The sequence below is a fragment of the Myodes glareolus genome, chromosome 4 (genome assembly GCF_982192425.1).
Source record: "Myodes glareolus chromosome 4, mMyoGla1.1, whole genome shotgun sequence".
Taxonomy (NCBI): domain Eukaryota; kingdom Metazoa; phylum Chordata; class Mammalia; order Rodentia; family Cricetidae; genus Myodes; species Myodes glareolus.
This window is the reverse complement of record NC_142029.1, coordinates 17,545,646-17,567,581: the sequence shown is the minus strand read 5'-3', so window position 1 is coordinate 17,567,581 and position 21,936 is coordinate 17,545,646. Positions and strand designations below refer to the sequence as shown.

Sequence of the window (21,936 nt, the reverse complement as noted above, 5' to 3'; positions counted from 1 at the left end):
TCCCATTGCTCAGCTGGAGAAACTGAGGGCCACGGAGGTGCTGGGTGTGCTTGAGGCCCTGGGAGGTGAACGGCTCAGCCTGGGGTCTTCCCTTTCCGTGGGACTAGAGGTGGAACGAGAACTGGGTTGCAGCCCAGAGATGGGGAAGGAGGGTCTGCTGCACGGTTCCAGGGGTTCCCTTCCCTGAGGGCTGGGAGAGAGAACTCCCCTCAGAGCCTGCAGTGCCCAGCCTGCGGGCCACAGCAGATCGCTGATGTAAGGTGATCCGGGTGTCCTGGCAACATGGGGTTAAACTAGACTGCACACGCATGTGCACACGTGGGAGTCGATATCTACACAGCTCTACAGAGCACTACATAGCTATACATAGACACATCTTACATACATATACATATTCATATACATATCTTGCTACGTTTACAGTAGAAAAAAAAATGCAGGGCCCTAAAGGGCCCCGTGTGTCCCAGGGACTCTGGCACAGGAGGCCCCTGAGAACACACCCTAGGGCAGCCCCAGCAGAGTGGGCTCCAAGTTCACAGCCAAGGGACTGATGAGCGCTTGTCCTAAAGAATACAATGACAGGTCTGTGCTGGGACCCCGAACATGGGTCACCCCACCCCTGCCCAGCCCCCAGAGACCCTGCCTGCCTCCCTTTGGCTGTTTCCTTTGGGCCTTGCTGCTCCCCTCCCTCCCTCCCTCTTTCCCTCCCTCCCTCTAGTGCTGAGTATTAAAATAGTCTATAAAAGCAAGTGACCAAAAATCTATAGCTCTAAGAATACCTGGTTATTTTCTGCTGTCTTTTTTGTTTTTCTGGGGTATTTTTTAAATGGTTATTATTGTTATTGGTATATCTCCTAATCACAGTTAAACCTGAAGGAAGAAAGGAGGGAGAAAAAAGAAGAGGGAGGGAGGGTCCAGCTCATAGATTAGACGGCAGTTTGGAGCGCACTGGCTCAGATCTAGCCCCAGGTTCCCTCTGGGGTGCAGCAGTCAGAGGAGGCCCTCCAGAAGAGGTGGCTCTTGCCCCGAACAAAGAAAGTGGGGGTGGCAAAGAACCTGAGGATGTCTTCCGAGGCAAGGTGACATGCTGGCCTGGGATGGCACCATAGGGCCTTCCAGGAGGCCCAAGGCCCCCACTGCTCCCGGTGCCACCCCCAGCTCTGGGGAAGAGTGGGAAGGCAGCCACTGACTCCCCTGAGGAGTGAGGGGAGGCCCTGCGGAGAGTCTGCGCCCCATCCTGGGGGAGGGCTGGCTGGGAGGCTGAGATGAGCTTCAGGTCCTGTGTGAGGCGGCCCGGAGTGAGGGGCGACGTACCCCTGCGTTGTGGGACCTGGGGAGGTGGAGGGCTGGATGCCGGTGGCAGGAGCAGGGAACCATGGGAGCCAGAGGCCCGGGGTGGGGCACTTGGGAAAGTTCTTGGGGGGCCCGGGCTATGACCTGGAGGGCTGATGCCTCCGCGGGGGGTAAAGGCTACAGGAGAAGCACCCTCAGAGGCCCCTGCCATGAAGGATGGCCGTTCAGGCCGTGAGGGTGTCTCTGGTGTACTTGGTGGACCAGCTGCCAGACCTGGAGATAACTCTCCAGGAGGCTGGCCCAGCTGCCCAGGGCTGGACGATGGTGACCTAGAGGAGGGCGGAGGTGGCAAGAAGTGCTCGAGGAGTCCCAGGCCTCCTCGGGCCCCAGGCAGTGGGGGTGGCGGCTGGGCAGCCTGTGGGGAACGAGTGCCTGGCTGCAATGGGGTGAGCAGCGGGGAGTCAGAGGATGACAGGGAGCCACCTAGCGCCTTGTGAAAGTGACCGAACCCAGCTGTGGTGGCAGCAGCTGCAGAGGTGGATGGTGTGGGGGCTGGTGGGGAACCGCAGGCCCCTGGAGGCGGAGAGGAGCTAGAGGAGGGCAAGAGAGGGCTCAATCCAGGAGGTGCAGAGAATCCAGCCAACTGTTGGATGTGGAAGGAAGATGAAGATGGCGTGTCCACCTGTGATGGGCTGCTGGCTGGCGAAGCGGAACCCAGCGCAGAAGGGATCAGGGACTGCAGCCTCCTTGGGTGCCTCGGTGTTTGTCCAGCCCCTAGGTTGCCTAGTCCAGGTCCCGGAGGGGGACGGAAGATGGCGGCGGGCAGGCGAGGGTGGTGTGTGAGGGCTATGGCCACCGACGTAGTAGCAGCAGCAGCCTGCAGCGGCGCCTGGATCAGCGGGGTCCATATGACGGGTGTTGGGGTTGGGGTGGCTGAGGCAGCAGCCTGGACTCGGTGAGCGCAGTGGGCCATCTCTCGGTCATGCCGCACGATCTGCTGGATGATCTCGTTCTCCTGGTAGTTGAAGACGCCTGAGTTGAGATCGTGTTGCACCTTATGGAGGAGGATGGAGTTCTTCTTGCCTGAGCCACAGAACAAGAGCAGACACTCAGGCCGCTGCAAGGGTGGGGGTGGGGAGTGGAATGCAGAGTATGTGCTCACTTGCTTCCCTGCCCTCCCGCCTACACATCCTGCCCCTCACCTATGCGGTCCAAGCGATCCAGTGCAACAGTCTCAAAGGCCCTTCGCATCATGGGATATTCCTCCAGCACCTCATTAAAGTTGTCCACGCTCAGGGAGTAGAGGCGGCAGTAAGTATCCGCCCTCACGCTGGCTGTGCGCCGGCCACGGGTCAGCAGGCAGATCTCTGCGGGAATAGCAGGACTCAGGGTTACTTAGACACAGAATATCCATGCCACCCAGAGCTGCACCATCCTGATCTTGGTCCCCATTGCTTGGTATAGTGAGCTCACAAAGCTGTCTGCTAGGTTGTAGCCATACTAGGTACCAGCCCAGCCTCCGCCTAATAGGTGTCAAGCTGTTTCTATCTCTGGGGCCAACCCCCCTTCAATGTGCAGAATGCCTGTGCCCACCCCATATTCCTGTGATGAAATCCCCACAAACCGATCTGGTACTTAGAAGTGGGGCTCTGGGAGGTGATCCGTGCCCTTGCAGAAGAGGTTAGAGAGGAGCAGGTCAGATGGCTCAGCAGTGTGGCACTTGGTCAAGTCTGATGATGTGAGCTGGATGCCCAGGACCCACATGGTGGAAGAGGAGACGTGGCTGCCCCAAGTTGTCCCCTAACCTCCTAACCCCCTAACCAGGGTGTCATGGTTTGTGAGTGTGGGTGGGAATGGGTAGTGTATGCAGGCTCATGCATGCACACCAATATAATAGAAGAGGCCAGGAAAACAGCACACGTGCTCTTCCTGCCATCTGAGATACAAGAAAGCAGTAGCCTATCACAAAGAGAACCCTCCATGGAACCCACCAGGCCAGCACCCTGGCCTGTGACTCAGAGCTGAGAAACCAAGTTCTATGGTTTGTAAGCCACCAGCCTTATGTGCATTATTATAGCATGCCTCACAGACTACAGATACCCACGTCCAGGCTGTGGCCACGAAGGGCCCTCTGTGCTTATGATCTCAGGGTATCCCTCCAACTTAGCTTCTGGTCACTATTGTCCTCCTGGAGGCCCCTGGCTGTCTCACCTCCAAAATAGGAGCCATCAGCCAGCTTGGTCTCCTTGTTGCCCTTAGTGAGCACACTGACAACGCCGTGCTGGATGAAGTACATCTTCTTGCCAATGGTGCCTTCGCGGATGATGTAATCCCCAGGCTGGAAGACCTCAAAGCGCAACTTGGTCAGCATGGACGTCACAAAGTTGGGGTCTGCATTGGCAAACAGTGGCATGGAGGCCACCAGCTTTCGGCAGTTAAAGTTGATGATCTCCTGCTCCACAGATGGCACGGGTCGGGACACAGAAAGGAAGAGGTGAGGGAACTGTGTGTGCGCGCGCACACACACACACACACACACACACACACACACACACACACCCCGCCCAGGCTGTCTGCAGCTCACCTCTCGCAGTGGCTCACTCAGTTCACCCAGGATGCTTTCCTCATCAAACATCTTGCCCTGGTAGCGGTGTTCATAGTAGTCATGGATGCGCTGCCGCGTGTCAGGTGGGAGCTTGTGGAAGGACATGTACTGCTCCACCTGTTTATACTAGAGGCAGAACAGAACCGGGCGTCACTTCCCAGCACCCCAAGCTGGTGATGAGAGACTTACTTTCTTAGCCAGCTTTGGCTCACTGTAATATAATCACATCGTACCCATAATAACGGCCCTGACTCTGTGGGGTGATGGAGGTGGGGAGAGATGAAGGTAAGTGGGAGCAGGGACTGTCCACAGACCAGGAGAGTGATCAAATTTCCTTTAGACATCTGGTACTTCTCCATCACGCTGGAGTCACCAACTCCGAACCAGAAGGCGCCCACTCCTGCCAGGAGTGGCAACAGGCTCAGTGACAGGAAGTACATGCTGCATGGGGCAGAGTACGAGATGTGGAAGTGAGGACAGCTGACCCTTTGCAAGGCATGTCCGTAGATGAGGCCTCAGCTGAGACCTTCAGTCTTTTTTGGTTTTGCTTTTGGTTTTTGTTGTTCAAGACGAGGTTTCTCTGTGTAACAGCCCTGGCTGTCCTGGAACTTATTCTGTAGATCAGGCTGGCCTTGAACTCACTGAGATATGACTGTTTTTGCCTCCCAAATGCTGGCTTTAAAGGTGTGTGTCACCACCGCCTGGCTGAATCTTTTTTTTTTCTTTTTTTTTAAAGGCAGCTCCAGTCCAGAGGGACACAGGCCTGACAGGACAGCAGCTTCCTGGCCAGCCATTGTGATGCAGGCAGCCTGTACATTTGGAGCTGTGTTTGAGAGAATTACATCTCAACAAACGGAGGAACACCAGGCAGGAGGGAGAAGGCTGTTGAAATAGTCCAGGGAAGAGCTGGGGGGCAGGGGACCAGACAGGTAAGACATTTGAGATGATTTCCTGGGTAAACAGGAAGGCTCAACGAGCTAGGAACCCAGGATAAAATAAGGGCGATTCTCGAAGAAGTCACAAGCAGCTTCACTCTGGTCATGGTGTAGCAGGCTACAATGTCATTTCTACACAAATCCCTGCTCTGTGTACCACAGGCTGGGCCCTGAGCTGACTATAGACTGATTCTCACCTAAGCCTGGCCTGATCCCTGTGCCCTGACTCCTACCTCTCCCTACTTACTTCTCTCCTGGAACGCTGCTTCCTCTGCCTCCTCCACACACTGCCTGTGCACCTCATGACCACTGGCCTAGAATTCTCTCCTGCTTCCTCCTTCTGACTCCTCAGACAGGCTTTCCTATTCTCTTCTGGCCTGAGCTTTTCTCTTAACATCCCAGGACCTGGACCTCCACACCTGAGTGAATGCCATCTGACAGTCACCCTTCCAGGGGACAGCAGCCAAGGCAGACCAGTAGGATCAATGGATCCTGAGGTCCGCTGTGTGTTAAACAAGATGGATAAGAGTTGGATCCTGCCCTTGAGGAGCCAGAGCAGGGACAGGGAAGATGCACCATCACCACACAGCTAGATGTGATTATTTAGTTCCGGGAGGCAAAGTGGGGTGAAAGAGCAGTAGAGGGTGCCGTGGAGTCACGTGACAGACTGGGACTAAGTGGATCACAGAAAGTTAAGTTCAAGATAAGACGCGGAGAAGGCAGGTGAAGGAAAGGAAGAGATGTACTGTTGTTAGAGCCTTGTCTAGGCCTGAAGCAGGAGCACCTACGGAGACCAAGGACCAAGAGCGTGAGAGACCCAGTACGACTTGAGCTGAACATTAGCTGAATTGTGACCCATAAGTGCAAGGAGCTCATCTTTACCTTAGGAGTGACGGGAAACCTTCACAAGAAGTGTTACACAAGGAACGATTCTGTCTGTCTGTCTGTCTGTCTGTCTCTGTGTGTGTGTGGTGTGTGTGTTTGTGTGTGTGTGTACATATGAAGAGCTGGTACAGAGTCCAGCCTGGCTTCATACAGGCTGAACTAGAAGTCCCTGTGAGGCTAAAGATGGCCTTGGAACATCTGATCGCCTTGCCTCTACCTCCCAAGAGCTGGAGTTACTGGCACACACAGTTTATACAGTGCAAGGATCAAATCCAGGTCTTCGCGCATGCTAGGCAAGCACTCTACCAACTGAGATATATCCCTAGTCTGGTCTGGAATTTTTGATCTTCCTGCCTCAGCCTCCTGAGTGCTAGAGTACAGGCGTATGTACTTGGCACGGGAGTGAAGGGAAGTTGCTATTCAGTTTGTGAATGTTGAATCGCTTATTCTGTGTGAATACAGTGCTAACTGGCTTACCCCTCACAGACCCCAGGACGGATCTTCTTATACAGCCCTGTTCTGCACAGAGAGATGTGACAGAACCACACACAGAGTTGTCAGAGGAGAAGCTAAGGGGATCGAGGCTAACTAAATCAGGCCATAGTCCTCAGTCACTACAGTCACGACATGACTATATCGACCCAGAGAGAAAGGGAAGCAGGGAAGCAGGGCTTTCAAGTGACCATCAGACAGTGCCACCAAACTTGGCTGATGGCTCCTGCCTAGGGTCTGAGCTCCTGAGGTCTGTTAGTCAAATGAGCAGAGTGGAGGTTGGTATAGCAGGGGAAGTAGGTGGGACTGCCCTGATTTTATACATGACGAGGGTGAGTGGTCCATGGGCCACCCAGGAAACACAAGAGGAGAATAAAATGGGCTGGTTGTGCACCTGGGTCCCCCTGCACACAGATGACCGTGGCATGTGAGAGCAGCATGACAGAGCCTAATACCCGAGAAGCCTCAACAGGATCAGAACACTTAGGGTCCTGTGGTGACAGGCAAGAGGCAAGCCAGAGGGCTGGCCAGAGACAGGCAGTCTGGAGACCAAGTGAGAAGTCAAGGAGTGGGAGCCCTGTTGGTTGCTGTCAAGTGTGCCTTGAAGGCCTTACTAGGTGTAGCAATAATGATGGCACTGGTCCCTCCGAGTAAGGAAACAAACCACCCACCCCCACTGCAGCAGAGAGGAAGGAAGGCTGTGCCCAGAGCAGAAGGTTTAAGTCAGGGATCAACACGGTTCTCATCTAGGAAGACTCTCCAGTACAGTATGGACAGTTGTAGACCCGGGCGCCAACTTGCTGGCCATGTGTGCTGCCTTTTGCACAGGTCCAGTAGGCAGGTCCTCCTGAGGAAGCCCCGAATGGACACAATGCTCAGCTTACCTTCTCCTGGTACTGGCGCCGGGAGGAGTCCAGAGACTGGATGAGGGCAGTGGCATGACCGATGAACATGGCATAGCAGGTGGCACCTACGATCATGCTGAGCATGGTGAGCCAGACGTCAGACATGCCTAAGGGTGCCTGCCGTCCATACCCAATGCACAGCATGTGGCTCATGGCCTTGAAGAGGGCATAGGAATACTGCTTCCCCCAGGAGTTATTCTGCAGACAGAGCACAGAAGGACAAAATGGACGGGGATGGGTAGAGAGTAGGCCTGGGCCAGGAGCAGGGAAGGCCCTTCTTGCTGGCACCTACGAGATTCCTTGCCAACCTTCAGGCATAGGGCTCCCCAGGGTTGCTATCTGTGATGAGCAGGGAAGCTGGTACTGGAAACCCAGGGTGGCGGTGAGAAAAACCGAGGCCTTTCTATTACAACAGGGTGGGGAGGGGGAAACTAGGATCACACAGGAAGTTGCATTAAGGGGGTGAGCCAGCTGGCCCTGGTCTGACCTCAGTGGCAAGGGAGAGGAAGGCTAAATTCTTCTGGCTGGGTGACATATGGCCCCGGGGCTGAGCTACCCTGCTGTCTTCCCTCACCGAGTAGCTTCATCCCCTATCCCTAAACAGCTGCCAAATGAAGCCCATTTCCCCACTGACCTCAATGATAAAGCTAGCGATGTTTCCCCCGGGGGGCATGGCTCTGCAGGAGCTGACATCACTGTCCTCATTTTGGGTGAGCAGCAGTTGGGGCTTCCTGTCGCTCTCAGAACCCTGCCCTCATCTGCCCAGGGCTATGGCCCCTGACTCTCCTGCCACTGGCCCTGAAGGTGGACTCTCCTGAGTCCACAGTGTGTGGGCCGGGAGGAGGGAGGTGGGAGGGAGTCTTGGCTATTTTCGTCTGTGAAGCCAGTCGGTGTCTGAAGGAAGGCTCCTTGTGGGGGCACCGGGCTCAGAAAGGCCGTCTCATGGATTCACCAAATTCACTAAAGGCATGTGTGGGCCTGTTACCTTCACACACAGAGAAGAAATGCCCCCATAAGAGGGACCACTAGATGAACTCTGTCCCTGGCCCTTTCCCCACTAGAGCCTGTAGGCTGGGTAGGGCTGCTCCCCAGGGGTGGAAGAGGCCTGGGCCCTTGCCTTGAGGAGTAGGGGTAGCCCCCAACTGTCTCCTGTCAGGGCTTCCGGCCACACTGCTGAGCCTCTGGGAACAAGGAAAATTCAGCCCATCTGGTGGATTCACTTGCACTTAGCTCATCAAAAGGCTGTTTTGTAAACGTCTGCTTGATGCTGAAGATGCCTCAGGGTCTCTTGCACCTCTTTCAAAGCTAGTTTTTCATCCCCTGGGGCCCTGGGGATTTGCTTTCAGATCACACCAGACTAACTGAGAGGAGAGGCAGGGGGTTCACCAGAGACAGAAAAATACCCATAGGTAGCCCTCCTTAGAGACCCTTCCTATGTGTAGCTGGGGGCTCTGTCCTACGGCTTTTGAAAGCCCACGTTCAATTCTCTCACCCACTCACGAAGTTGGAGAGGGTCATTCTCCAATCTGCCCACTTGCCATGCTCAGTACTGGACAGGTGGCTGGGAGGTGGGTCTGTTTAGGGGGTTGGAGCATTCGGGCTATGCTTTCAAGAGCAGGAAGTGGCTGTGTGCAAGCCTGGACTCTGTGCTGCTAACAGCGCCCTCTTGGCCTTTGGTTTTTCTCAGCTCAGCTTCTAGGGAGCACGGTTAGGGAGGCAGGAGCCATCAGCTCAGTTTGGTCACACTCCCACAACTCAGGGTAGCCCAAATCTTAGTCACCTTGGGTAAAGCCGGACCAGCTGTTAAAGCGCATGACTGAAATGGGAAACGTTAGAAGGCGGCGAGAACACTCTGCAGCCAAGATCGCTGTGGATGGTTGCTGGTATCAGGAGGGGCAGCTCAAACGGAAAAGAACGAGGGTCCCACCCCCATGCTGGGATTTCAGGAGTTGCCCAGCCTCTCTACCCATCCCTGCCTTGGGATGAGGAGACTCCGAGCCCAGAGGAAGGCGTGTACTCACCACCATGCCGTTGATGGACACCCAGCAGTCATGGGGGAAGTCCTGCAGCATGGGCACCAGGGAACTGCAGACAACCGTCCCAGTGGCAGAGCAGGAGCATCATGCCAATGAGGTATTCACGATGCGCACCACAGCACTGGCCAAGTCATAGGTCATGTGGAAGATCTGAGGAGGCAAAGCCATTGCCAAGACAGGTCAGCGGTTAGAGAGAGAGAGAGAGAGAGGGAGGGAGGGAGAGAGAGAGGAGAGGGAGAGAGAGGGAGGGGAGAGAGGGAGAGAGAGAGAGAGGTGAGAGAGAGAGAGAGGGAGGGAGAGAGAGAGGGAGAGAGAGAGAGAGAGGGAGGGAGAGAGAGGAGGGGAGAGGGAGGGAGAGAGAGAGGAGAGAGAGGGAGAGGGAGAGAGAGAGGGAGAGAGAGAGAGAGGGAGAGGGAGAGAGAGAGAGGGAGAGGGAGAGAGGGAGAGAGAGAGAGGGAGAGAGAGAGAGAGGATGGGAGAGGGAGAGAGAGAGGGAGAGAGAGAGACAGGAGAGAGAGAGAGAGGGAGAGAGAGAAGGAGAGGGAGAGAGAGAGGGAGAGAGAGAGACAGAGAGAGAGAGAGAGGGAGAGAGAGAGGGGAGAGGGAGAGAGGGAGAGAGAGAGAGAGAGAGAGGGAGAGAGAGAGGGAGGGAGGAGAGAGAGACAGAGAGAGGGAGAGAGGGAGAGAGGAGAGAGAGGGAGGGAGAGAGAGAGAGACAGAGAGAGGGAGAGAGAGAGAGGTGAGAGAGAGAGAGGGGGAGAGAGAGAGGGGGAGGAGAGAGAGAGAGGGAGAGGGAGAGGGGGAGAGGGAGAGGGAGAGGGGAGAGGGAGAGAGAGAGAGAGAGAGAGAGAGAGAGAGAGAGAGGGAGAGAGAGAAGGCAGGCTGGGGCTGGGTAAGGAAGATGATACGTAAGGCCCAGAAGAGTCCGGGCCAGAGGGTGCTGTGGTGACACACTCCCGGGCATCCCATGCAGATATAGATATTCTCCTGTGGGAGGTGCAGCTCTCCAGGACAAAACGTGGGCAGAGAGGCCACCTCATCAGCTTGCTGAGGGCCTGTGGACACCAGGGGACAAACCTCCTAGCCTGAGGCGAGCCTTTAACCATGTTCTGGAGTCAGACCCTAGACATGAGTGCTCCCTAAATCTGTTACTGGAATATCACAGGGCCCAGCCCTGGGAACCCACAGGCTCCATGTTCTGATAGGTTTTGATCCCAGACCTAGTTCTGACCCAATTCCTATCTGTGCAACCTTAAGGAAGTCCCCAGGATCTCTCTAATCATGTTTCCTCACACGGAAAATGGTGAGGAAAAATTCATGACTGAGTGGTTGTCAAAAGAATTAAATTATACAAATGAAATACTAAGTACTGAGTTTAGAAGTATTCAATAAATCACAAGCCACTGTGAGACAACGATATTAATAATTAATCTTCATGATTAGTTCTTACGCAATAGTAGTACTGCTGTTTCTTACACTTGAATCAGTAACCACAGTGCCTCCACCCCAGCCCACCGCAGCCCTATCCACCTCCATGTGTGGCTCTGTGTGCCAAGCTGTCAGTGTGGCAGGGTCTGGCCATGATGGGTGCATTGTAGCCTCTCTGGTCCCACTTCTTCCTCCAAAGCTTGCCATACACCTATGTACGGCAGAGACTTGAGCTTGTCAGGGACCCCAAGGTTACGGGGCTGGGAGAGGATGGAGAGAGGTTAGGAAGCCTGCAGAAGGTCTGGCCTGGCCTCTAGTCTGGGGGACGTTGGGGGCCCTCCTGCTATCTCCCCCTAGTTCTGATCCCTCCATACTATCCCCAGAAAAATGGATCCCTTCTGTATAGGTGGCTTTGGGTACAAATTTACAAACCTGTAGATGTCATTTATGACCCAAGCCCATTCCAGAAAGGGAATCTTAGGTCTGGAGTCAGACTCTAGTATTTCAGTTCTCAGTCTGAGGGCCCTAAGGCACTAACAGCAGAGACAGTGGCCACGGCAGGCAAGGCAGCAACCTCAAGGGTGTGTATGAACTAGGACCCACAGTGGCAGACTTGTCCCTAATGCAAGCACAAGGGAATTCCATAAGCCATAGATCTCCACAGCTGACTTGGGCAGACAAACTGTTAACCAACGTATGTTCTCTGGCCCCACTCATAGATCCTACCATCACAATGCCCTGAGAAGAGCCAGGCTTAAAGCTAGAACTGCCAGAAAACCACACCAGGGGCTGGGAATATGGCTTTGAAGACCTTAATTTGATCCCCAGAACCCACATTAAAAAGCTAGGTGGTTGCATGCTCTTGTAATCCCAGCACTGAAAAGGCAGAGGAATAGGATCCCTGGGGCTCACTGGCCAGTCAGCTTAGTCTACTTGGTGAGGTTATGCCAGTGAGAGACTTTGTCTCAATAACAAGAAAAATGATACCAAGGAATCACACACACACATACACACACACACCACACACACACACACCACACACACACACCACACACACACACACATACACACACACACCACCCACACACACACAACACACACACACACACAAACAACACACGAGGGGACCATATCAGAGCGTGGCTCAACCAGTTCCACTTTTTGGGCTGTCCCACGGCAAATGATTTGAGGTCAAGGGAGTGTACAGGCATGGGGCAGTACCTTGGGAGCACAGTTCTCAGGTACAGGCACGGGGCAGTACCTTGGGAGCACAGATCTCAGGTACAGGCACGGGGCAGTACCTTGGGAGCTACAGCTCTCAGGTACAGGCACGGGGCAGGACACTGGGAGCACAGATCTCATGGGCTCCAGAAGTTAGCTTTGAACGGTTTAGCTAGGGGATGCTAGCTTCCATACCAACACCCCCCCCCCCCACCTCAAGCGCTGCGTGGTCTAGAACTTCAATGAGCCTTCCAGGTGATTCCTGCAGGCAGAGGTCCCTCTACAGTGATGGGCTCGTAGGACAGTCTCAAGGCTGTGCCTTCAGAAGAACTCTCGACTGTCTACTACTCCATGTCTCCAGGAGGCCTCTGTGTGTTAGTCGGTACCCAAGAAAAGCTCCTTCCATGGGGGAGACGGGCAGGGAGGAAGCTTGCCCCTGCCCACCCAAGCTCAGAGTCAGTCACACACAGGAAAAGAGATCTGGGAACATGGAAACCCAGCAACAGAGGAGGCTGAGTAAGGCCCAAAGGGGGAGCTTGACAGACAGGTCAGAGGCTGTGACTACCAGCATAGCTCCTGCCTCCTCCCACACCTGGTTTATCAGGGCAGCACAATTCTATGGAGTGTTTCTTGGCTATGAATTGTATTCGAGGGGACCTGACTAGCTATACCTATATAGAATCTCACTGCAAAGGGACTCCCCATGGTGTATCCCCGCTGTCCATCACAAGAGACCTCCAAAGGAGATCTACAATGCACCTCCTCACCGGAGAAAGGGCAACTTCCTTTTGTTCTCCCCTCTACCCCAGTGATGCCCTATTTTTTTTTTGTTATGCCTAGGACACATGAATAGACAAGAGTGACAGATTGGATTTGCGTGCCCAGCTGTTTCCTTGTCTATCTGAACACGGACACATCCAAAGCTTCTTCTTCCCTGGCTGCACAAGCCAGCGACATAAACAGGACCTTCAGGCTCCTCTTCCTGTAGAGACACCCCCCAAGTGTCTACTGTGCAGCCACCAAACAGGGACCATCTACACACTGTGTGGGGCTCCATCCCCCCAGCCCATTCTCCAAGCAACTAGATTTAGCTCTTCAAGATGAGCAATGTTTTCATTGTTTTTTTCTTCTGGTTTTGATTTTGATTTTGGTTTGAGTGACAGAACATGAATCTGGGTAAGTAGGGAGATGAGGAGCAGCTGGGGGTGGGGAAAGAATATGATCAAAACATGTTATATAAAAAAAAAAACAAGATTTAAATATAAGCAGGATGTGTCACCTTTGACCTGAAGCTCTCCGGCGACCCCATCGGTATTTCAAATCACACGCCGCTTGCTGACCATAGCTTCAGCATCCTGGGACCCAGCTACTTCCCCACCTCATTTCCTCTGCTCTGCCCCTGGCCCTTTGCCGTTGGCTACGGTGGCCTCCCTCAGGTCCTTGAATGCCCGCCCCAGCCAGTTCTTGCTAGGCCACTGGGATTCAGTGTCGCGCTGTCATCCCATCTGCCCATGCCCTTCTGGCTCCTCACCCTCCTACTCTTACTGCATCCACAGAAAGGTCTCCCATACTGCTATGTGAAGTAGACAGTGGCCCTCTCTTCCTGACCTTCCCAGGACTCTCCCCTGACTGATTTCGTCTGTGGCATTGTCTCTATCTAAAAGGAGACTTACTAACTGGCATGCAAAACGAACCACACCCCCCTCTGGCTTTTGTATCTGTATTCCTCCATGAAATGCACACAAAACATCTGTTGGTTGCCTGCATGCATGCGTGTGTGCTCAAATGAATGAACGGATACCATATGGAAGCCAAAGGAAGCCTCAGGCCCCGGCTGCGAAGTATCTCAGGCGGTCGCAGCCCACAGTCCCTGCTCTTTCTCCGAATCACTCTGGGTCATAAAGACAGAAGCATCAGGATGGACACATTTCACGCAGCCTCCTCTCTGCACCCTCAATACTTTATTTTAGGGGGGCTGTATGTACCACAGTGCACATGTGTGGATGTCAGAGGACAGCCTTCACCTTGTTGAGACAGGCTCTCTTGTTCGCTGCTGTTGACACCAGGTTAGCTGGCCTGCATGCTTCCATGGACACTTGGCCCCTCAGCTAGCTGTAGGAACACTGGGATGACAAGGAGGAGCCACAGCTGCTGGATTTATGTGGGTCCTGAGGTCTGAACTCAGGCGCCCAGACTTGCACAGCAGGTGCTTTGGCCTGAGCCACATCCCAGCCCTACTCCCCTGCGCTTTCTTCATAACCAACCTTCTTCAAAGATAAAGCCTGTCTAGGTTTGCCTTCATCACAGTCTTTGCCGCGACTATGGCATGGAGCGTGACGTAGTCTCAGGAACTGAGAGGCGCTTAAAGACAGAGGTGAAGGAGACAATGACAGCAATGGAGCTGAGGACAAGCAGGTACCAGCCAGGACATACACGGTTGTCCAGAGGGCCGTGCAGCCTAGGCAGAGCGGCTCAGACAGCCTGCTTTGGCCTCTCTGGAAAGAATAATGGTGCCTTTTCTTCCAGGTGGACAGAGAGCCCAGGGCAGCACTGTACGGCACCGAGTGAGGAAGGGTGTGGATGCTGAGGTGACCGGGACGTAGGGGAGAAGTGTGTGACCACAGAGCCAGGTGAAGCAGAATGCCCATGTGGGAGCTGCCCGGTGAGAGCCGGTCAGGGTAGAGGACGTTCACCACACCTTTAATGCTGGGCAGCACCCAGGATATGGTTGTCAAGGAGAGGCTGGCCATTGCTGAAAGAAGTTGCTTTGTGCCGTGTCCCCACGGTGGGTTGGGGCCACATGCCACCTGCCAGTCAGCAGCACGGGGCAAATATTTGCCTTGCTCTTTATATTTCATTAAGGCGTCCTATTACGACGTCGGCCCTGACTAGGGGGTTGAGCATTTTTCCTTCTAGGCTGCTGGAGACTCACCAGACAGGTGGCATGGGAGCTTGCCCGCTGCCTGCCAGGCACTCTGGGAACCTGTGCCCACTCCTGCAATTTTTCAGCTTCACTGAAAAAAGCAACATATATTCCATGTCCTAGCATGCCCCCTCAGGACCTCGGTTTCCCTGCCTCTAACTGCCAGCTCCTACACCCAAAGCTATCTTGGGAAGTAGCTGAAATAGTGGCCAAAGGTGGCACACAGTAGGTACTCTACGTATGTTGATTCTTTTCCTTTTGTCTCTTGCCCAGCCCTTCTTCAACAGAGCTACTTTCTCAACGTAGATCAGACCTCAGATGACGGGGTCAGGCTGCCATGGATTTTCCACTTGGGCCTCTTCTTGGACCTGGCTGAGTTTTTCTAGAGACTTGCTTTCTCCTGAAGAAAATAAACAAGTACCTACTGGCATCTCAGGAACAACCATCCACATGAATGACAAGCCAAGATCCAAGAGAGGCCAGTACATGGGTATCTGGCCTGGACCTCTGGACTGAGGGTCACAGTGAGGGCCCATGATGACCTTAGCAGGTAGAGCCAGCCCCAGTGCCCCAGGGCCACTTCCCACAGATGCCAGCCAGCAGAATCTGAGAAAGAGGACAAACTTGAGTCCTACAGGAAGGAGGATCATCAGACGCTCCTGGGCCTGGCTTCCAACTCCTAGCCCTCATCCTGCCACTTCAGGTTTCTGAGAAAGGCGGCTTCTGGGATGGGTCTCTCGGCATGCTGAGGCCTGCAGCGGAACATCCGAAGCGGGGCGACCACGGTTTCTAACAATAGCCTGCGTGCCTGCGACAAGCTCACACCTCAGAGGGAGGGGAGAGGCTGGCTGGAAGAGGCTCTGAGGGAGGCTGCTGACCTAGATCGCTAGGGACAGAGGAAGCTTGTGCCCAGCCTAAGCTACTCTGCCCACCCTGCTACCAAGTCTACGGAAAACTCCAGCAGAACTGGACTGGACTGGCTGAGGGACTCAGGGAAGGCTGGGAGGTACCTGGAGACTCCACATTTTCACCAGGGAGCCTTGGGCAAGCTGATTCCTCAGCCTCACCCTAGAGCTTCCTCCTTCAGGGCCTGTCAGTCACAATCAGGCCCTTAGGGTCAGCTAGCACCACTTTCCCCAAGAAAGACAGCCATGGCCTGAACACCCCAGCCTCAGAAAACACCAATGCACTCCTGGTTCCTTAGAAACTGAACCCTGCCCTCAAAAGAAAGAAATTAGGTAAGGATCTGAGGAGGAGATAGGACAGGATTTTGTCTACATTCCCTCTGTTCTGTCTGCCAGGTCTTATGTAGATACAGGGTCAGAGGATCTTCCTGATGCCACTGTCCAGCAAGCTGAGGCTGGGAGATGCCTGGAGAGTAAAGTGGGCGACAAAGGACCCAGAGGTGGGGTTTCTTGGGCCAGCTGGGAAACCCCAATCTAATCCCAGGGGAGCCCTTGGCTGGGCTGAGTACAGGCAGAAACCAGCTCAAAGCAATTTCCTCCTAAGCTGGTGGAAGAGATAAAGGCGTGAGTGCAGGAGTGGGGAGCCGTCCATCTGGCCACCTGGGATCTCCTTCCTGCCCACACCATGCGGGAGCAGCGTTTAGTTCAGGGCCTCGGGCTTCCTGGGACCTCTGTCGTCCCCAGGGAAGGTCCAGGACTATAATCTGCCTAATGAGGTCTGGATAACCCAGAGGGCAGACAGGCAGGAGGGGTAATGGGGACAGCAGCCCTGGGCCTGAGTTCCTAAAGCCTAGGGTGCAGGGACAGGGCAGGTTTTTCTCTGCCCCAGGGGCAGCTAGGCCACTCTATCAACTCCCACCAGGCAAGGAGGAAGGTTGGCCCCAGGGGTAATGTAAACCTGGTGACCCAAATCAATGCCAAAGAAAGGAAAGGGTTGCTACTCCTGAGTCTAGCTGTGGGCCTAGAGGAGGCAGAAGGGATGGAGTGAGCTATGGGTTTGAAGGGTTCACCTGGGTCCTGTTTTTCCACAAGGAGGGAACCTGCCAGGTCTTGTTGAGAAAAATACCACCCTCCTTTCTTTCACAGACACGCAGGTGGGTCAGCTCACCAGTCTCACCAGTCCCTCATCTCCTCAGCCTTGAACTCAGACCTACACCTCCGTGTAACTGGCTGTCCCTTGGGAACTTCAAATACAGCCCATCACGCACCCACAGCCTCTATCTCCCATGATCCACCCTTCTTCTGGTATTCCCTATTACAGCTGGGTACCCAGGGCCCTGACCAGGACAAAGCACACAGGGAGATGCTTGGCAGGACCCTTTCAGACCAAATGGAGCCCAGGCACCCATCATGGCTGCACCCTGCTACCAGAGGGGATGTTACTAGATCATAGGTCATGAACCAGGAGACAGGGAGCCATGGCATAAAGACTACCTGTAGGGCAGGGGGACCTTTCAATTATCAGTTTCTTCACCTGGAAAACGAGGGTGATGAACTCTGCCATTTGCCTTGCTAGCTGTAACTAAGACTGGGGCCAAGGGGCATTTGCTAAGTAGTTCTCTATGACAGGCTTCATGAAGAAACCTCAAAAAAAAAAAAAAAAAACTCCAGATATTACTTATCCTTATTTTATAGGTAGAAGAAAATGAGGCTGAGAGATGTAAGGTGGTACCAAGGTCACAGAGCCAAGCAATGTGTGTGTGTTGGATTTGAAAGTCCTCAAGTATTGTTACACCAGACAGGGATAACCACACTGCTGGGAGCCAAGAGAGCTAACTGGATCCAGCCTCATTTCTGCCAGTGGGCCGCTTTGTGACCTTGGTTCAGTCATTGCCTCTCTTTGTCAGCAGGAATCATGCAAATTTTCCAAGCCCAAGAGAATTTCTGCTGCGGAGAGCTTCTGCCGAGCTGGTGTAGGCACTTCTTCCACAGCACGTGTGTTCATGACGCCTCTGACCTGAATCTGCCATCAGCCGCAGGGCTGGAGGGCAGGGACGTCGGAACCTGATCGTGGGCTTTCAGCCCAGCCAAGCACGGGTTCTGAAGACAGGGAGGCCCGTGGGGAGAGACACCTTGGCAATGAGATTGCTTAGCACAGCCTAATCCACACACCAAGGTGAGTGTCTCATGCAGCATATCCGCGCCCCACCACCACCACACACACCTGAGAAAGCTCCCAGCCAGGCCTGCTTGCTATCACCAACAAAATGGGGAGCCTGTGTCGGTAGTGTCTGTCAACTTGACACAAGCAGCAGTCATCTGAAAGGAGGAATCTCAGTAGAGAGAATGTCCTCATTCGTGTGGCCTGCAGGCTAGCCTTTGGGGGCATTCTCTTCATGGAAGAGCGATGTGGGAAGAACCAGCCCGCTGTGGGCAAGGGCTGGGCAGGTGGTCCTCGGGTGTCTAAGAAAGCAAACTGAGCAAGCCCTAAGGAGCAAGCTTGTAAGTGAGCAGCGTTCTTCTGTGACCTCTAGTCCCATTTCTGCCCCCAGGTTCTGCCTTGAGCTCTTGCCCTGACTTCCTTCATGGTGGAGCTTTAAGATGAAATAAACCCTTTCCCCTCTAAGTTACTTTAGGTCGTGGTGGTTATAACAACAACAGAAAGCAACCTAGGATGGTAGCACACTCAGTCCCCAGCACCCAGCAAAGTCCCCGGCATCTCTTTCCCCACGCCTTAGCCCTTCTCTTTGCCTTATATGGACCAGCGCTACGGCTCAGAGTGAGTTGAGGATCTCCAGAATGGTGTAGACCCGTCTAATTCATCTGAGGTTTTCCTAAATTTAGTTTCTGTAACCAGAGCCCTCAGACTCTTGAATTTCCTTGCAGTTTTATACACAAGACTCCAGTGTCCCAGGGACTTTTGGCTCCAAAGCCAGCTGTGTGGAAGCTGGAAACTGTTTTGGCTGTGGGCACAAGACCTAGCAATGCCCTGGACCGCTGACTCCCCACATCCCAGCTCCCTTACCTGACTAGGACAAGTTCGGGGTGTGGTGTGCACTGTGCCAGCTCTCCCCACGGGTCGTTGACGTCTGTCCTCACTTGACTTCCCACCTTTCCTGGCCCTCTTGCCCCTTTTCCTTACTGTGTTTTCCTAAAGATGCTTCCCCTCCTTCCCCCACAATATCATTTTTGTGAAAATCTCCACCTTGGAAAACATTCTAAAAGAACCCAATCTAAGATACTTGCCAATAAAATCTGTCTCCCCCCAAATCCAGATTTCTGCATTTAACATAAATCTGTAGCATCAACAAACCAGTCCCATTCCTACATAGCATGTGCATGAGTGTCTACAGGTATCTGTGTGGTGCCTTTGTGATTGTCATGGACTTAAATGAGATGCAATTGGGAAAGTGCTTTGTATAGAAACAGGCTATGAAGTCCTGAAACTGCTAACGTTGCCGTCTATATCCACACAAGCCATCTCCAATTCTCTGAGAGCACCCGCTGGCTCTGCTTTGTTGACAGGAACCTAGCCTTCCTGCAGAGAGGTTCTGTCCAACGACTCACCTCTTCCCACTGATGGATATACCGAATGAGGCGGGAAAGTCGCAAGAGGCGCAGGAGGCTGAGGATCTTGGTGAAGCGAACAATGCGCAGAGCCCTCGCGGTCTTGTAGACCTCTGAGTCAATGCGAGTCTCCACAATAAGGAAGATGTAGTCCACGGGGATGGAGGAGATGAAATCCACCACAAACCAGCTCTTCAAGTACTTCATCTTAATCCGCTGTGGGTCAAGGATGATTTCTGTGTTGTCCTCCACCACGATCCCCGTGCGGAAGTTGAGGACCAAGTCAATGAGGAAGAATGTGTCTGACACCACGTTGAAGACGATCCAGGGTGTAGTGTTCTCATCCTTGAAGAAGGTGATGCCCACAGGAATGATGATCAGATTTCCCACCATCAGCAGCAGCATCGTCAGGTCCCAGTAAAATCTGCCCAGAGAAACAAGGGGTCAGTCACCCCGAGAGAGAGGAAGAGCTACGGAGTAGAAAGGAAACGTGTGGGAAAGTACACGGGGGAGAGCCTGGGGGATTCTGAGGCACTTGGGGACACAGGCATGTGAGCATCAGGGCAAGGATGGAGGTTGCAAACACGGGGCACGGCACAGACAGAGGTTCTTCAGTGACCCGGGATACAGCCCCTGTCTTCCAGTGAGCTCCCTGTTCAGCCCACCCCAAAGAGTCAAGCTGAAAAACAAGTCAAACAATGACCTCAGGGGACAAATAGGAGACTACTTAGTGACAGAAGAAACTGACATCATCTTCCCCAGGCTCAGGATAGTCTGAGGTTCCCCGAGGTTTAGCTGTGGCTGAGACTGGCTGTCAGACAGCCATGCCACAGAGCGTGACCAGAGACCAGGGGATGTCCACTCGCCCAGCAGGTGCCTGGGAGGCAGAAGCTTTACTTCCAGCTTGATTCTGTCACTGTTATTCTATGTGATATCTAGTAGGTACAAGACTCCTTAGTCTAGGCCTCTGTTTCCTCACTGTGTATTCCTGTAATTGTGACCTAACTTCTCTCACTTTGGCTCTAGAGCATCCCTCTTCATCAGAAAACGCCTTTACCATCTCTTTGCCCAGTTTGCACATTAACACGGGGGTGTTACCCAGCAGTCATACACCTCCGCACACTTCATACACACAGCACATCCACCAGTGAGCTGTGGGTCCAACTTCAGCTTCTCTGAGGCGTTCTTGATCTGGGTACACTCTGCCCAGTCGCACACTAGTCAGTCAAAGACAACTGCATATACTCATTAACGTTACATCTAGGTATCACCATTCACACACACACAGCATGAAAACACCCATACGCACACACACACACACACACACACACACACCCATACCCATCATTCCTTTTCATTTAATCTCCTGGGGAAAACAAACAAACAAAAATACTGTGGCATAGAGGAGCCACTTAGGGCCATGTGGCCCTTCATACACAAATCTAATAATATACCCAGGCTAGAGGAGTTTCTAAAATTAACAGATTGGGTGCAGAGCGGCTGGGAATGCTGACACCAGCAGGCCTGCCACTCCAGCGGATTTCTACACTCCACCCCTCCCCAGCTCTAGTTCCCTCAATTACAGACCAAATTCAAGACAGTAATTAACAGGAGAATGTTTGCATTTAGTGGTCTTCATAAAACTAAATTGCATGAGACGAAACCACCCATTTCCTTACATTCTGACTAATTGTTTCAATCTTGAGTTTCCAGGTGCTCCAGATATTTCTGGCTGATCTGGGCTGGGGTCGGAATAGTGGCTCTTCCTTCTCCCATCTCAGAGCATCCCAGAAGTTTTATGAGGGGCAAATCAGCCTGTAGGAAGGGGTAGATTTCTAGGACTGGCCAACCCTTCATCTGCTCCTGCCTCTGTTTTTCTCATCTGCTCAGACTCTCATTCACACACACACACACACACACACACACACACACACACACACCTCACCAGCAAAACTTGTCAGAAGAACCAAATAAACTGAGACCAGGAAAATGCTCTGACCCATGCCCCCTATCATTAAATGGGTAAATAAGTGACTTCTATTAATCGACCGGCAGGAAAGATATGAGAGGTGGAAGATGGACCCTCCAGGGACTAGCTGGAGCAAACCTTCTACTGGAAGTAGGGCCAGAGGGGAACCTGTAATAAACAGGAGAACCAGTGGCAGAAGACAGGGACCACAGCACCTGACTAATCAGATGACAGCATCTGTTTGCCTCTGCATCCAGATGCCTTGACCTCAGGGAACTCACGGTCCCCTTGGAGTCTGAAACCATCGGATGCAGCTGGAAATCTGAAGAGGTGGCTCTTGGTGACCGTGATGGGAGAAACCGGGAAAGTGCTGCTGGAGAAGGTGAGAAGATTCAGGCTCTGGGAACTGCCCTTGGCCTTGTAGACAGTGTCTCTATGCTCTTTGCCAGATGGTTGCACAAATCTCTGAATTGAGCCCAAAATTGTGTTCAGCACCATGGACAGTGTCCGTCACGCCTGCCAGCCCCAGTCTGCAGGTCCAGCCAGGGGAGCTTGGCAACAGCCTCCCTGCTGGCATCTTCAGCAATCTCTTTACACCCCCAGTCCGGGTGGCCAGAAGTATCCTTCCCATGACTAGGACTTTTTTATTGGTGGCTCCCTGAAGACAGAAAAGCCTTTATTTTTAAGAGCCCCCAAACACGCCACAAGGATTGAGTACTTCACTTTGTGCTTTCCATGAACTGGACCATCTAACTCTCACGCTAGGACCACA

The 21,936-nt window shown here is 53.3% G+C and overlaps 1 protein-coding gene across 1 annotated transcript in view; it reads right to left on the bottom strand.

The window, feature by feature from the left end:
- Nucleotides 1–720: 720 nt before the first annotated feature.
- Nucleotides 721–21,936, bottom strand: part of Hcn4 (hyperpolarization activated cyclic nucleotide gated potassium channel 4) — a 40,327-nt gene continuing 19,111 nt past the window's right edge. The window contains 9 exon segments of the mRNA XM_087905283.1: nucleotides 721–2,376; nucleotides 2,496–2,660; nucleotides 3,505–3,745; nucleotides 3,878–4,024; nucleotides 7,095–7,313; nucleotides 9,137–9,196; nucleotides 9,198–9,248; nucleotides 9,251–9,301; nucleotides 19,196–19,619. Of these exon segments, the coding sequence (XP_087761409.1) occupies nucleotides 920–2,376; nucleotides 2,496–2,660; nucleotides 3,505–3,745; nucleotides 3,878–4,024; nucleotides 7,095–7,313; nucleotides 9,137–9,196; nucleotides 9,198–9,248; nucleotides 9,251–9,301; nucleotides 19,196–19,619 (2,815 nt within the window). The 3' untranslated portion in view covers nucleotides 721–919.